Source organism: Cryptosporidium muris, genomic scaffold (assembly GCF_000006515.1).
Source record: "Cryptosporidium muris RN66 scf_1106632373475 genomic scaffold, whole genome shotgun sequence".
NCBI lineage: Eukaryota > Apicomplexa > Conoidasida > Eucoccidiorida > Cryptosporidiidae > Cryptosporidium > Cryptosporidium muris.
The window spans coordinates 571,707-588,547 of NW_002196574.1; the positions used below are offsets into that span (position 1 = coordinate 571,707).

The 16,841-nt window shown below is 30.3% G+C and overlaps 3 protein-coding genes across 3 annotated transcripts, besides 6 other annotated features; 1 reads left to right on the top strand and 2 right to left on the bottom strand.

The window, feature by feature from the left end:
* Window positions 1-148: 148 nt before the first annotated feature.
* Window positions 149-4,789, bottom strand: CMU_014670 (ABC transporter family protein; the record flags this gene model as incomplete). The annotated part of the gene is made up of 1 exon (XM_002141104.1): window positions 149-4,789. One exon carries the CDS (start codon window positions 4,787-4,789, stop codon window positions 149-151), a length of 4,641 nt encoding a protein of 1,546 aa, XP_002141140.1.
* Window positions 4,790-5,314: 525 nt separating this feature from the next.
* Window positions 5,315-5,342: a sequence feature (AT_rich).
* A 430-nt stretch (window positions 5,343-5,772) lies between these two features.
* On the bottom strand, window positions 5,773-9,843 carry CMU_014680 (ABC transporter family protein; the record flags this gene model as incomplete). Its single annotated transcript, XM_002141105.1, has 1 exon — window positions 5,773-9,843. The coding sequence occupies one exon, from the start codon at window positions 9,841-9,843 to the stop codon at window positions 5,773-5,775; it is 4,071 nt and encodes a 1,356-aa protein (XP_002141141.1).
* A 462-nt stretch (window positions 9,844-10,305) lies between these two features.
* CMU_014690 (uncharacterized protein) lies at window positions 10,306-15,936 on the top strand (the record flags this gene model as incomplete). Its single annotated transcript, XM_002141106.1, has 1 exon — window positions 10,306-15,936. The coding sequence occupies one exon, from the start codon at window positions 10,306-10,308 to the stop codon at window positions 15,934-15,936; it is 5,631 nt and encodes a 1,876-aa protein (XP_002141142.1).
* Window positions 12,385-12,439: a sequence feature (A-rich).
* Window positions 15,937-16,158: 222 nt separating the features above from the next.
* Window positions 16,159-16,288: a sequence feature (AT_rich).
* Window positions 16,289-16,460: 172 nt separating this feature from the next.
* Window positions 16,461-16,539: a sequence feature (AT_rich).
* Window positions 16,540-16,709: 170 nt separating this feature from the next.
* Window positions 16,710-16,758: a sequence feature (AT_rich).
* Window positions 16,759-16,836: 78 nt separating this feature from the next.
* Window positions 16,837-16,841: part of a sequence feature (AT_rich) that runs on past the window's edge.

The window sequence follows — 16,841 nt, forward strand, 5'->3', positions numbered from 1 at the left end:
ATTAAACTTTTCAACTATAGTAAAATAACATTAAAAAAAGGTAAACTAAGCCAGAATGTGGTACTTTTACAGTGATTTGAAGCATGAAGATTTAGATTCAATAATGAATAAAAGTATAATGAGTTATTTATTGTGGGGAGAACCTAACTTAACTAGAACCATTGACCAATGAATAAAATATGCTATTTGTATTTCTTAAGAGTACACCTGGATTGTCAAATTCTACAATCTTCCCAGAATCTAATACCATAATTCTATCATAGTCCATCACAGTTTGAATACGGTGTGCAACTGCAAGAATTGTACAATTTTGAAATTCTATTCTTAGTGTCTTTTGTATCAGTGAGTCAGTGTTAACATCAACAGAAGAAGTGGCTTCATCTAATAAGACAACCCTACTTCTTCTTAATATTGCTCTAGCTAGGCAAAGTAGTTGCCTTTGACCAGCACTAAGTGAATGGCCACCTGCATCTAATGTAGAATATAAACCATTAGGCATAGATTTAAAAAATCCACGTAGATGAGTACGGTTTAACACTTCATATATATCTTCATCTGAATGTTGTTTCAATGGATCCAGATTGAATCTAACTGTGCCTGAAAATATTATGGGATCCTGGGGAATAATAGATATTTTACTTCTAAGGTCAAATAATCCAATAGATGAGATATCTATATCATCAATTTTAATATTTCCTGAAAAGGGTTCTACTAATCTTAGTATTGATGCAAATATACTACTCTTACCAGCTCCAGTTCTTCCAACAACTCCAACTTTTTCACCAGGAAGGATTGTACAACTAATATTATTTAATACAAGAGGAAGATCAGATCTATATTTTAATTTGAACTTTTCAAATTGAATTTTACCACTAGTAGGCCAATTGTTGGGTAATTTATAATTTTCATTAGTTGGTTTAGATTCTAAAGGGGTAGATTCTGTGTAATCCCTTATACGTTCAAGCCCAACCATAACCCCCTCTATTTCACCTAGAACACGCGTACCAAAATTTAGGCAGTTTGAAGCTCCCAATGCAAAAGTTAATGATACACCAAAGATCCCTGCATTTCTAGGATCACATGCTGAAACAAAAACTCCAAATATTCCAGCAGTAAATACTGCAATACATCCCATAACTTCTAGTCTTATAAATAACCATCTATATGATGTTTCAACATGATATCTGATACGACTTTCAGATCTAATTAAACAGTCCATTTTTTGAATAAAACGTTCCTCAGCTTTAAAGGCCCGAATTGTAGTTAAACCATCTAATGTGTCTATAACATGAGAGAGAATAGGAGCTGTACGTACAGCTGCTAATCTTTCACTTTGACGTAGCATTGGGGCATATTTCTTTGAGAATTGATAAAACATGTAAGTTAATACTGGGACACATATTAGGAAACGTGGAGTTACGCGACTGATTGAAAATATAATGACAATGATTTTAGCTACAGCAGTCAGTAGATCTCCTAAGTTCCTTGGTAGGGCATCATCCAGATTAGTTGTATCCCCCGTAAATCTACTTAGTATTCTTCCTACAGGAGTAGCTTCAAAAAAAGACAATGTAGTATAGCGAAGGCGAATCAAAAGTTTTTTGTGGAAGCTTGTTGAGGCTTTTATTCCACCATTTCTAATAAGTAATGTAGCTATTACATGTAATAATGAATAAAATAATGCAAGTGTTCCATATACACTTACTGCATAGTACCAATTAATTGAATCATAATACTCAGACCAATTTCCAAGCCAAAATGTGCTAACTACTCCAATTATTCCTGCTACAATATGACAAGATAATGTACCAAAGATATTTGAGTAACCCCATTCCAGAAAGTAGGCCTTGTAAGTTTTATGAGAAACTCTACCTAATTCAATTTCCTCTTCACCAATTTTAATTCCCTTTTCAATATCTATAATCGAAGTTATACTTATACGTTCTTCTGATCCTATACCTTGATGATATTCAGCTGAAATGTCGCTTATAATGGATTCGCCTTCTCCTTTATAATGATATCTTAGTTGGCGTCCACTCATCCTTATTGAAGCTTTACGGCCTTTTAAGAAGCCTACTTGTAAACTAGGAATAAAGTGTACTAAAGAAGGATGACGAGGTGTTTTATGTTTTGATGTAAGATTTAAAGGAGAATTAGATGTAGTTTGTGGAGTAGAAACTATTGACATATGTTCAGAGTTACAAAGTTCAGTAAATATAGCTCCACGTGGAGTCATTTGACCAGGATTATCTGTATTAGAGACAAGCTCGTCTAGGAGATCCACTGCAACAACATCATCTACTAAGACTTCATCATCATCACAACATCTTTGTATATTAGATAAACCATCTGATATTCTTGAATTGGGTTTATTATATGTATTTGATAAATTATTTGCCTTTTCAACTACAGATTCCATTGCATCCTTATCAACAGTTTCTGAATTTATATATGACGAGAAAACTTTATAAGATGATCCAGAATTTCTTGGTTGAATTACCTTAGAATTGGAAACTATATCTTCTTGTTCGTATTCTTCATCTATCACTGTATTTTCAAAAGATAACTTTTGGAATGTAAATGATGGTAACATAGATAAACCCATTGGATTACCGGTATATACCTGATTTTTTCTAATAGCATCAAATAATACTACCTGATCAACATGTGGAATAATATCTAATTTATGTGTTACAAGTACCACACACTTGTCACTTAGTATGCCACATATACAATTCTTGAATATATGTGCTGCCACATGACTATCAACAGCACTCAAACAATCATCCAATATATATACAGATGCTTTCTGGTATACTGCCCTAGCTAAACTAATCCTTTGTCTTTGACCACCAGAAAGGTTAACTCCTTTTTCTCCAATTAAAGTCTTATCACCATTTGGTAATACTTGAAAATCCATCCACAGTGCACAAACTCTTATTACTGTGTCATACCAAACAGAGTCAAATTCTGCTCCAAACAAAATATTATCACGGATTGTACCCGTCTGAATCCAAGGAATTTGTGCAACATAAGCTTGATTACCCACACACTTAATCTTGCCTTTTCTAGGGCATATATCTCCAATTATGGCTGAAAGTAAACCTGTCTTACCACTACCTATTGAACCAATAATTGCTGTCACTTCACCAGAAGATACTTTAAATGAAACATCACGTAATAATAAACTTCCATTAGGCCAATATAGATCAACATCTTCAAAAGAAATACTTCCATCTATATTATTAGAAGTATTTTGTTGTGATAAAGATACCTTTGTTTCTAAACTTTCTAAATTTTTTTTTTCAGGTAATAGTAAAAAATCACGTATCCTATTGCAAGCAAGAATTAAGTCATAAAAAGACGCATAAGAAAATGGGAAACATGACAAAGACATACTTAATGTATCAAATAGACTCTCAGCATAAAAAACTGTCGCAGGGTCTAACTTATTTCCCATAATTGTGTATACAATAGCTGTTACCAGAGTTGCTTGCATAGGTGTACTATATATACTCATTGATAAAGCTCTGTAAAAACCTTGAATTATTAAACTTTTTATCTCTGTATTACGATATTCCTGAATTCTATCAACAAAACAGTCTTCCCATGCATAACATTTTATTACCTTAATACATGAAAGATATTCATTTGTAGAACGTATTCTATTGTCCTGTGATTCCAAATAAGGTTTCCTTTCTAATGCACGATAATGAAGTGATATTACACTAATCAAAACATTTAATATTACAAATAATATTCCGAAGAGTGCTGAAATACCAAGCTGTATATACAACAGAACTGTACATGCTACAAAAATAAATATCCCTGAATAAAATAAATGAGCTGTTATTAATCTACTAAATCTTGCAGCATCATTACCAAGAAGGTTAACCACATTATCAGTAATATTAGAAGTTTCGCTTGATCTATAATATGATGATGCCGTTGAAGATGCACCAAGTGATAGCCTTTGTACCTTATAATTATGCTTTGTGTTATCACGAAATACATAAGTGTCCATATTTATCAATTTACGGTATATAAAACCTGAAACTAAACTCCTTGAGTAGCGACCAACATTTGTTACGAGTCTATACTCTTGCTGTTTCAAAATTGGAAAGATTAATGTCAAAAATGTCATTAAACATATCAAAATAAGTCCATGCTTAACTTTCGACAAATCAGTTTGTTGTGATGCTCCCAGTAATCTAGCCCACCAAGGTAATTGTATCAAGCTACTATCACTCAAGGTTTTATTGGAATTCTGAATACATAATAACAGTTTCTTTAATACAATTGTCTGTGCTAAAGAACTAGAGTCAGCAAGTACTAATAAAATGAAAATTACTATAAAGTACATTTTAAAAGTATAAAGTAAAGATCTAATCAGAGAAGGCTTCATTTTCTGACGAAACCTTCTTGATAATAAATACTTCATGTCATTATCATTTCTTTTATCAATTAATCTTGTTTCATTTCCTTCTGTAGTCAACCCACATCTTTCTAATTCATTCTTCCAAAACTTTTTGAATACTTCCAATTTGTAAGTAGGTGTATCAAAGTCTGGTAAATCATAATAATCACTACTCCTTAGATTAGAAGAATATGCATCATCCATTATCTGGTTAAACCAAGAAAACGTTAGTCTAGACCACCAAGATGCAATTACCTCAGGAGTTACCCCTCTAGAAGGATCGACATCTTCAGTAAGTTCTATTTCAGTCAAATTGCAATTAGCATCATCTTTTGATTTATGTTCAAATTTTTGATCTGACGGTTTGGCCATATTAAATATAAATTGCAAATATTGGACCATTTCATTTTATCCGGTACCGTCGCATTAAGATATCTGTAGTGGTCAAAGGCGCTTTCAGGTCGTTTTATAATTCCACCCATTTTATTGGTGAAATAACCAGTGGAAATAATGTGGAGAGATTTCCTATTAATTATATTGGATATTGAAATACTTACACACTCGATATAGTAAGATGTAGTTGAATCAGTTTAATATTCAGTAGAGGCTCTAGTTATATTGAATAAGGATGCTACTATATTGTCTAATAAAGTTTTAGAAATCTAAATACGTGCAAATTGCAATGTTGAAGTATAGCTTCTAATCTTCAAATACACTACTACGACTACTTTATAGATCAGTATATTATTGGAATATTCAATTACATTTTATTAGATAGATGTGATAATTAATTAATGTATATACAACTTAAAGGTTACCAATGACAATCTAGTTAAATTTTTACTTTAAAAGTACTAAATACGTCATTTGTTTAATTTTAGAAATAACTGTTAGCTGAATAAATTTGATTTTATTTAATATTTAAGATTTTGTACAAGTATAGTGGTTAATCTATTAAATGAAGAATCTTGTTTAACAATATTCTATAAAAGATCATTATAACGTAGCAAAAACCCAGATTCATTAAGATTAATAATTCCCTAATTATTCTAAAGCCTGCAATATAATATAAAATTAGAACTTTGGATAAAATAAGTAGTTACATATTAGATAGTTTCTTAAAGGATCCCGGTATAATTTAGGGTGATAGTCAAACCCGCGGCATCTCTAAAATACTAGGCTCCAATATTGGGATAGAAAAGTTGCAAACGGTGATAATATAAATGATCATTAATAGTAATAATGAGAGTACAAATAAACATTGAACAATAAATAGAGAATTATATTTAATTTTAATGGGTATCACTTGATTAAAAGTTGGGCCTTTAGTTCAGTAGTATAAAAGTATTATATATCTAGAACGATGCATTAACCAATGAGCTAAATAAACCTGATGATTTATTTATTAAATTTTGAGGAGAGTCAAATTCAGCTATCTGACCACAATCTATGACCATTACTTTGTCTGAATGTATAATAGTTTGTATCCTATGAGCAATAGTCAATACTGTAGCTTCTTGAAATTCCCTGTTAATTGTTTCTTGTATTAGAGACTCTGTATATGTATCAATGGAAGATGTTGCTTCATCAAGCAAAAGAATTTTAGGCTTTCGCAGAACAGCCCTAGCTAAACATATTAGTTGTTTTTGTCCAACGCTTAGGTTGCTACCACCTGAATCCAAGACATAGTTTATACCATCAGGTAGTGAATTTATTGTATGATGAAGATTCGACCTATAAAGTGCTTCAAGTACCTCTTTATCAGTATATTCGGATACAGGATCAATATTAAATCTAATCGTACCAGCAAATATTACTGGGTCTTGTGGTATTATAAATATTTTTTTTCTAAGTTCATCAGTATGTATAGAAGAAATATCAATATCATCAACTTTTATAATTCCTTTTGAGGGTTCAACTAATCTCAAAAGTACTGTGAACATACTACTTTTTCCTGATCCTGTTCTCCCAACAATACCAATTTTCTCACCAGGTTCTATATAGAAGTTGACATTTTTTAAAATAGGAAACATTCCATATTTTAATTCTAGATTAATAAATTCTACTTTTCCTTTTGAGAGACATTGTTTATTGGGTTTAAATAATGAAAGGTTCGCACTATTTTCTGAAATATGGTTGTCCACATATGATTTAATTCTTTCAAGTCCTATCATATCTGCTTCTAGACAAATAAGAACAAAGATGATGAATCTTATCCAACCTGATGTCGTTATAACAAAAGATAATAGGAAGCCTAAAAACTGAGTATATTCTGAATTAAATGATACCAAAATAACTCCAAACATACCACCACAAAATAACCCAATACAACCAATGATCTCAAGACGAAGGTATAGCCAACAAGATGCAATATCCATATGATACCTGACCCTACTCAGAGCTGTTATAGCTTTATCCATTCTTTTAATAAATAAATCTTCAGAATTAAATGTACGTATTGTAGATAAACCAGTCATAGTTTCAGTTACCTGAGATGAAATTGGAGCTAGTAGTACTCCTGATAGTCTTTCTCCCTGTCTTATTACTGGGGGATACTTTTTAGTTACTTTATAACATAAATAGATTATAATAGGTATGCAGAATATAAGTTGTGGAGTTATATACAAAGTTAGGATAGACCACACTGAAAATTGTATAATGGCCAAAACTAAGTTACCAAACATTTGGGGCAATGACTCATCTACTAAAAATAAGTCTGAAGTAAATCTATTCAAAATTCTACCTATGGGTGTCTTTTCAAAAAAAGTAAAGGGAGCAATTTTAATATATCTTAGTAGTTCATTGTGATAAATACCTGATACAAGAATTCCTCCATAGTAAATTAAAATCCATGATAATATCAGTATTAGTGGAAATAATATTGAAATAAAAATACAGACTTTCAGTGCATATCCATAATCAACAGTAGAGTAAAGCTCTGACCAATGCCCAATAAAAAAAACTCCATATACTTGTATTAATGCCCCAATAAAATTAAGTCCAATTAAAATAAGGAGGTTAATCTTACCAAATGCAACAATGTAAGATTTATATGTATCAAAAGAGATTCTCCCCTTTTTCAGTTCCTCTTCTTCATAAAATTCACTATTATATGTTGAGATACATTTTTCAGTAGTTCTGTCAGAAACTTTAAGTTCTCGGAATTCACTAACTTTTTGAGAGTCTGAAGTTTGTTTTTTATATATTGAACACACTTGTGTATTAATTGAGCCTATAAATGACTCATAATCATTTATTGAAGTTAAATCTTTAGGTTCACGAATAAATATGGGACATTTGTTATGATGATCAAGAATTAATAACCTATGAGCATAAGAAACAATATCTAAATTATGAGTAGCAAATATAATACATGATTCCTTTAAAATACCACATATACATTCTTGAAGTATGTGAGCTGCAACATTGGGATCAAGAGCACTTAAACAATCATCTAAAACATATATTGAAACTTTCTGATATACAGCTCTAGCCAAACTTATCCTTTGTTTTTGTCCACCAGATAAGTTTAAACCTTCTTCGCCTATCATAGTATGATCACCATGGGGTAATATAGAAAAATCTTCCTTTAAAGCACATGCATTGATAACAGTATTATACCAATCTACATTGTAAGAAGATCCTAAAATAATATTTTCCCTTATAGTACCTGTGAATATCCAGGGAACTTGAGTAACATATGCTACACTGCCAATGCACTCAAATTTACCCCCTTTGGGAGTAATCTCCCCAGCAATAGCTCCCAAAAGTCCACTTTTTCCACTCCCAATACAACCAATAACAGCAGTTATTTCACCTGAAACAGCTTCAAAAGAAACATTTCTAAGTAAAAGAGTGCCATTTGACCAATACAAATCAACATTTTCAAAAAAAACCATTCCAAACTTTTTATTAAAATAATTTCTTTGTTTCTGAGTCTTCTTAAATTCATTACACTTATTTTCTTCCATAAGAAGAAACTCGCTGACCCTTTTACAAGAAAGTAATATATCAACAAAAGCAGCATAGGACTTTGGGAAAAGCAACAGGATTTCACATATAATATCATACATTGAATAGGCAAAAAAAATGTTTGCTTGGTCTATATTTTGGTCCATATATGAGCAAACTACAATCGTAGCAAGTGTTGCATGTAAAACCACTCCTCCACAGAGAAATGATAGTGCTGAGTAAAAACCTTGAATAAATAGACTTTTAACCTCTTTTTGACGTATCTTGTCAATCTTATTAATAAAGATATCTTCCCAGCAATAACATTTAATTATTTTAACATTACTTAGATATTCAGAAATATGTAGAATACGTTCATCTCTTACTTTTGAAAATGGTTTCCTTTCTATAGCACGGTAATTCAGAGCAATTACACACAAAATCACATGTATAATCATAACTAGCACACCAGCCAAGCCTGATATCCCAATATAAATATACAAAAGGCAAATTGCAATCGTTAAAGATATAATACTTGAATAAAACTCATGAGCAGAATAAAGTCGACTAAAACGAGATATATCATTAGATAAAAGATTTACTAAATTACCTGAAATTCCATAGATTTCATTTGCTGTATTAGAGGAGAGTACAGAAGCAACAGATAATTTTCTTTTCTGGTCTTGCTTATTTGAGTTATCACGAAATATTGAAGAATTCATCTTTAAAACTTTACGATATATTAATCCCGTAAATAAATCCCTAATATAGCGTCCAATATTTGATACTATTAATGTCTCCTGTTTTTTAAGTAAAAAATGTATAATATTTAATACTGTAATCAATATGATCAAAATAAAGCCTTGAAAAACTAAGTTCGAGTTTACTTTGTGTTTATTTCCACTTATATAACCCCATAAAGAACCTGTAAACGAATTTTCTGGTTTATAAAGTATTAAGTTATCTTCCTTAGTATATAAAAGTAACTTTCTTAAAAAAATTGGCTGAGATAAACTTGCAAAACTAGAAAGAATTACAAGGAACAGTGTTATAATGAAATGAATCTTAAAACATTTAAATAATACCAAAATTATAGATATCCTACTCTTTCTTACTAGTGGATCTGTTAAATTTAAATCATTAGTTTTATTCTGAGTATTTTCAGTAAAATCATTCTCACTAAAGTCACTTTTAAAACCATGTTTTTTCAGCTCATAGCTCCAGTATTTTTCAAATAAAGGGAGTTTATAAGCCGGAGTATCAAACTCCGGTAAGTCAAACAATTTATCTAAATCAGGTTCTACTTCATATGCATCATCCATAAAAGACGAGAACCAAGAAAAAGTGAGCTTTGACCACCAAGAAGCAGTAAGTTCTGGAGTAATACCTCTTGAAGATCCCTTTTCATATTTACTACTATTCGATAAAAGGGACTTATAATTCTTTATCTCCTTGTAAATTTTACCAGAAGACATTATTTACATATTCCATTACTTTATACAGGAAGGTACTTGGAGAATATTCAATTCCGCCTTGTAATTCAAGACCGCCTCCAAAAGCTTACATATAAGCTTATTATGATTGATAGAAAAACAAATTCTTATCATTTATCCATCTAGGAACCTTTTATGAACATATATATCTGTATATTTCAAAGTATAAAACACTCTATAATTAATAAATCTACACCTTGTTTTTTGGATTTAGAAACAAGGGATACTACAGATCATCATGTATATCAGCGCGTATAAATGGTACTATTTACGCAGAAAGCCCCCACGCAAAAACATGCACCATTAAAATTGGCTTCTAGGGAATATCAGCAATACTTGACTAGAGAGTAACGAACTAATTCAACAAACTCTAATAATAATAACATGGTAAGGGTTTTAGATTAAAATATTCTAATTTCCTTGTTATGGATTAATAATAAACAAATGTTTTGGTATACTTTAAATGTTTTTTATTGGATTGTAGTGATATCTACAGCGTTAAGTAGCTGTCACCAGCAAGATCCAGAACCTAATACCTTTAGAATTATTAGTAACTGTCCTAAAACGTTTACATTTAGGGAATTAAGAACATATATTAGAGAGGCATCTCACGAAGCATTTAAAAACTTTGTAGAGAAATTTGGCAAAAATGAAGAGTCAGCACTGTACTGTTTCAAATCAGTTAACATCAACGATAATCCTTCTGAGATGGAACTTATTATTCCTGATTTTGAGATTATAGATGATGTACAAACCCGTAAATTCATTCAATTTCTATCATATGGATACTTTTTTGATTGTTCAGATATTTCAATATGCACAAACTTCTTATTTTGGTTAGTGCGACACCTAAGATTAATATACTTGACTCCAGAAGCTTCTAGATCGATTTGTATAAAAATTTTTTTAAAGGGGATTAGAGACTATGGAGATAATTATTTTAAAATCTTGATAAGAGAAAATGTTATTAAGAAACAACTCAATGACCACTACCCAACAATAGAAGATATTAACCATGCCATTAAAACTATAACAGAAATTAAGGAGTTCCGATATTTACAAGATCCTATTGACTTACCTGATATTACAGCTAATCTAAATTCTATAGAGAATTTGAAACTAAAGCATAGGATAACTATGTTACAACGTGGAACTTATATGCCAAGTATAATATCTAATAATTCTATCTCATCGACAAGATATTTGATTAGAGCGACTAGATATATTTTAGATAGATATATTCCTCCAAATAGAGCCTATGAAATTTGGAAACATAGCTATAATGCTCTGACAGGAAAAAGAATTCCAAATTATGAAACATTTATGAATAAATTAATATTGAAAAAATCACCATTTGACTCTTGGCCTCATGAAAGAGATGTACTGGAATCTATTCATACAATACTTAAAGAAGACGGTATTATAATCAAAGAATTAAATATTCATGCGAATTGGTACAAAAAATTAAAAAAAGAAGGATATATGTTGACGGTACCAAAGAATGTGAAAACTGCAAGATGGTTTTGTCGGTTTTTCCAGCACCATCTTCACATATTCATAACTCCATCTATGCAGGTCTCATATTGGAAGAAAATTCTAGAAAATCTTTTGGAAGATCCCAAGGCTTTACATTCTGATGATCCTTGCTTTGAAGTTGAAGATCCAAAATTTCCATGGCCCACCTGTCATCATTTGCCTCGCAATCATCCAGATTATATTCCAACATCACACGACAGAGTTGTTGATAATTTATCTTACCACTTTTCCAGACTTATACATAATTTTGTTCCACAATATCCATTTAGTGATATGTGTGTTGTAACTAAGCAACTTATAAATTTAAATTCATATATACTATATCCTATCTTTTCAGAAGCCAATTTAAAAAGTACTAGAAAGGAGCGTAAAATCAGAAGATTCAATTATTTATACAGTATGAGGAGATTTAAATCCAATCCAATTGACATTCCATTACAAGAAGTTCTATTTTTTTTCCCCGATAACATCAAGTATCAGAGACATATTACAAAAGAGGATGTAAAGAATGCATTGAAAAAGTTTACTGATGAAGATATTGATAAAATGTTTAGGCTAAGAACTTTTCTCTCAGATTGTTCCAAAATCTACAGTTCTTTACCCTCTCGTGATCAATGGAAGGACAAACAAATTTATGAATTTCCTCCAAAAATTAGACAGGCTATAGGAGCAACTTGTAGAGATTTATTTTTAGCTAGACCGAAGTGTAGCTTAAATGTAATCCCTTCTTCACATCCTGCACGTGATCCAAGTGATTATCTAGCTGGTGAATTGGCTTTGCGGATATTTTCATATATTAGATCAATAGGTATTCTTAATGTAATACCTGAGATGTTCTGTAGATCTGCCATAATGGTCCTGAGTCCAATATTAGGGATTCCGGTTAAAACTCCAGAACAAGTTAAAAGAGAAGAATTGAGGAGATTATATAAAGATTTGGATATTTCTGAGGCTCTTAACAAATTATCAACTTATCGAGAATTAGGAAATAATACAAATAACAAAAAAAATGAAAATAAAGAGAAACTTATCAAAAGAAAAAAACTAGAGAATGCTCTTAAACTCAGGTGGTATGAAAAAGGTATATTCTCAAGAAATAATCAATTGGTTGACTTGTCTAAGCTGCCAAATGGATCAAGTCGATCTATCAAAGAGTTAGAGGAATATGCAAGATTAGGGAGAAAACTTATAGCATATACTTCTCTTAAGAATTTGCCAACTAAAAAGTTTAAGAAATGGTGCTTGGAAGGCTTAAAAAATTTATTCCTCGAAATAGATGGAATATGGAATTTCATTTTAGCACAAAATAACGACGTCAAGAAATCAGTTCCATCTCAGAATATTAAAATATATACTAAAAGATTGTGTAAAGAACTTACGGAATGGCAAATATCCATGTCAAAAAAGTCCAGAAATTTTCTGCAAAGGATGTGGCTAACAATTAATCGTTTTCAAAGCTATGATTTCCAGAAGAAAACTAGTAAGAAAGTAATAAGTGAAGAATATTGGAGAAAACAGTCATTAAATCCAGAAGTCTACAAATTCTATGAATTTTTACACCATAATTTAAAAGAAAAATACCCTCATTTAAGCATTATGCTACCACATATAGATCCATTACCACAAGAAATTAAAGACATGAATAAACTAGGATATAATTGTCCTCCCCCAATGATGTATGGAAGAGATGCATTACCTTCAGTACTTGAATGTATCCGGTATTTATATAGATATGGTCTTTATATATTAAAAGGTATCATCTTAGATTTTGAAGAACTCTTTATATTGTATAAAAAAGCTTTACTTGAAAGTGAATATAACAGTAAAGTTTACATCCCACCTACTTACTTCTTAAGTTGGAATTCCATATTATACTTGATTCATGAAAATGATTTTTCGTTTTATCAATATCAAACATTATGCTCGCTACGTCCTCCAAGCGGAAAACATGAAAATTGGTACACTTTCTTCGAAATAGTTGAAGTTATTGCAAGAAACTTTGCAAATCAATTGCACGGATCCAATATTGTATTACCAGGTACAACTGATCCTTTCTTAAATCCTCCCAGAACAGGTATTGATAGTATCTGCCAATTAGTAGAAAAAATTTTAAGAAGAAAAGTATATAAGCAAGAATATATAATAGAAGATTATCAAGGAAAAGTGATGAGCCAAGAATATAGAAGAAAAATACAAGGACAACTTCAAGAACTATTTATGATTAACAATGCTTTGGAAAATAAGCAAAAGTCTCAATTTAAAGTGACTGAAGATTTGGCTATTTCAACTTATACAATTTCATTCGTTCAGTCATGTATTAATGTACTAATGAACGAATTTGGAGGATTACATTATGTAACTGCTGCTATTCTATGCCGTAAATCACCAATATGGAAATCTTGTGATGATATTAACACTGTAGATAATTATGTTACAAATATACAATTAAATAAACCAATTGAAGATGAAGTTTTGCAACGCTTATTTAAAGGGATATATATCGATATCATTGCTTTTGAGCTTTTGGAAATAGTAGTTTCATACTTTTGGATTGAAAGGGGACTAAAATTAGGCAATGAATTACCTTTAAGCTATCTTGATTTCTGTGGAACTGCCTTAAAAATTCATAAGAAACTTAAAGATAAACAATTTAAAGATTTTAATAGTGCTTGTATGCATACACTCCAAGGAGAAGTTTTGTTTAGAAAAGAGATTAATGGAAAACTCCACATTATTAATGATAAAGTTGCAACAGATATATGCTCACGATCATACTGGGGCCAATCTTGTGGTCATCCTGTTTTACAAAAGGCAGCTCAAACTATACAACATTACTCTCTTCAATTGCTTGGAACTGATTCTCCAATAATTTCTCTACTTCCATTTTGTATTATGACATACCAAATGGCATTTAGTAAAGAGCCTTTTTCATTATGCACTAAATCTTTGAAAATGGAGGGAATTGTACATAATATTGGTAAGAGAATTAGAATAGATAAAAAGGAAGCTGATGAAGCACAAAAATCTGTCCAAAAATTTTGGGATATATCTGCAATTATCCCTGAAGTAAGTTATACTCCAATGAATGATCCATATGGGTTTTTAGGACATATAATTAGAACACATACATTGAACAATGTTTATCTAGAAGATTTAAAATCAATATGCATCAAGAGTGGTCTAGTGACGTATAACTGTATGGAAAATTCAAAATTTGCAGAGGAAAACCCCCACTTGTTGAATGATGAAGCTGAAACCAAGAAGTTGAATAATGAAGCTTTTAAAATGTTTTCGACACAGATCATGGATATTTTACCAAGAACCATCAATGAGCTTCCAATTCGCATTGGAACTTTCAATGATATATGTAAAATTGCAAATTCAACATATAATGTTAATTCTATATCGTTTAATGTAGCTTGCGTTAATTCTTTAGGGTGGCAATACATCTGGAATTCCCAAAGATATCAATGGCAAAGAGTCCCTTGGGAAATGGCTATCTTGTACTGCAGTACTACTCCTCGTTGGCTATCATGCGAGTCATGGGCAAATAGACATCAGCGAGTATTTCAGAACCTACCTGAATTTGAATTTGCAAGAAAATATCTTAATGGAACTCCATTACAAAGAGCCGGAATTGATTTCCTTACTATGTTTTTTGTTAATACTATTACTATGTATCTTGAAATAGCTTATCCAACAAAATTAAAGGAGGATTCTCCAGAATATAAGTACACTGAAAAATTTAATGCTGATCCAAGCTTACTTTGTCCTGCATCAATTGAATTGCTTATGTCTTACGAAAATTTTGAAATATATAAATTACCATGGGAGTTAAGATCTCTTTTATTAGAAAATCAAAGTACATATCAGATAGTTAGAGAGAAAAAATCTATTGATGGTATCCCATATTTATTTTTCAACTATGATTGTCCGGAAATATTACAGAAACGGATTGGACACCTTTTTGAGAGTACAGAAGAACAAATTAAGAATATGTTACAAAGAATAGAAAAATATAATACTGTACCTAGTAGTAAAACTATGTTTCTGGGAGTTCCTAAAGCATGGAAATCGGAATTCACAAGATATGAATTTGGTGTAAGGGTATGTAGAAGGCATTATGCATGGAAACAGTGCAAAATTCAACAAATTAGGGGTAATGAGTTATTGAATCCGCAGACATTAAATCTTATTGAAATTACTGCTTCTGCAATGTATTTCAAGGTAATAACTGAAGAAATAATACTTCAAGGGAATGTAAGAGATACTCAAGGTTTTATTAGACCCTCGGATATAGAGTTTAAATCATTCTGTAACCTTGCAGCAATTCTATTTGGAGAAAAAGCTATGTTATTAACTAAGGATAGAACACTTGAAATAATAAGTGAACATATTCCTAGTTATTTAAAATTTTATTTAACTGAAATATATATAGCTTTTTTAAGAACTTATCAACAATTTTCCAGAGGTATTGCAGATTCAGATACTTTAAATGAATCAAAAACTAAATTTAATAGTGAATTTTCTTTTACTTAAAGTAAATCTATTTTAAACCTTTGTATTCTAATTGATTGTAACTGAAGAATTTGTTTTTTAAAATTTTTGGTTTAGCAAATTCATAAAATCACTAAATACTTTCGACTATACCCAAAGGACCTATTATCATAAAAAGAAAGTATACATTTTTCTCATTTTATTAGATAATATTGGTTCAAATATTTCAATAAGTTTCATCATTATCAAAATGTATCAATACTCTTAAATTGTTATTAAAAAAAAAAAAGAATACTTTAAATATTAAGTAACTCATAAAAAGAAATTCAATTATTATAATAAAGACTTTTTTGTTAACTTTAGTATATTTAAAAATCATAATATAAATAAATATCTATAACACATTCTAATCTTTTTTTGTAGTATCATTTATACTGAGTTTCAACTTTCACTCAGATATTTATGTTGTAAAGTAATAATTATAGACAATATAAAATATTTGAGTTCATGCTATAAAATTTTTTTATTCTAAGTTCTTACCGGAATATAAATGGATAAAATCGTCCAAATTTATATTTTATATGAAATACTTTATATTACAAATATCAAAATAGAAAGTTATAAATTTTAGAGTTATAAATAAATCCAGAAAATGCAATACATTTTATATATTTCCAATGATCAATTATTGTTTTAGGTAAACAAGTAGCTGTAATTTGTCAAAGAAAATATTTAGAAGCTTATTTCTTTATTATTAAAAATCTTTTCTATATCTTAGTCTCAAATATCTACTAATAATCTATGGATAATCCATGATTTTTTATTTTTCCTATTTATATATAACTTTAAATTATTTCATTTTTTCAGTTGAGCTAATAACCTTTTACTAAACTTTTATTTATAAAGAATTCAAGATCTTTTCTTTTATACCTAGACTAATCGAATTT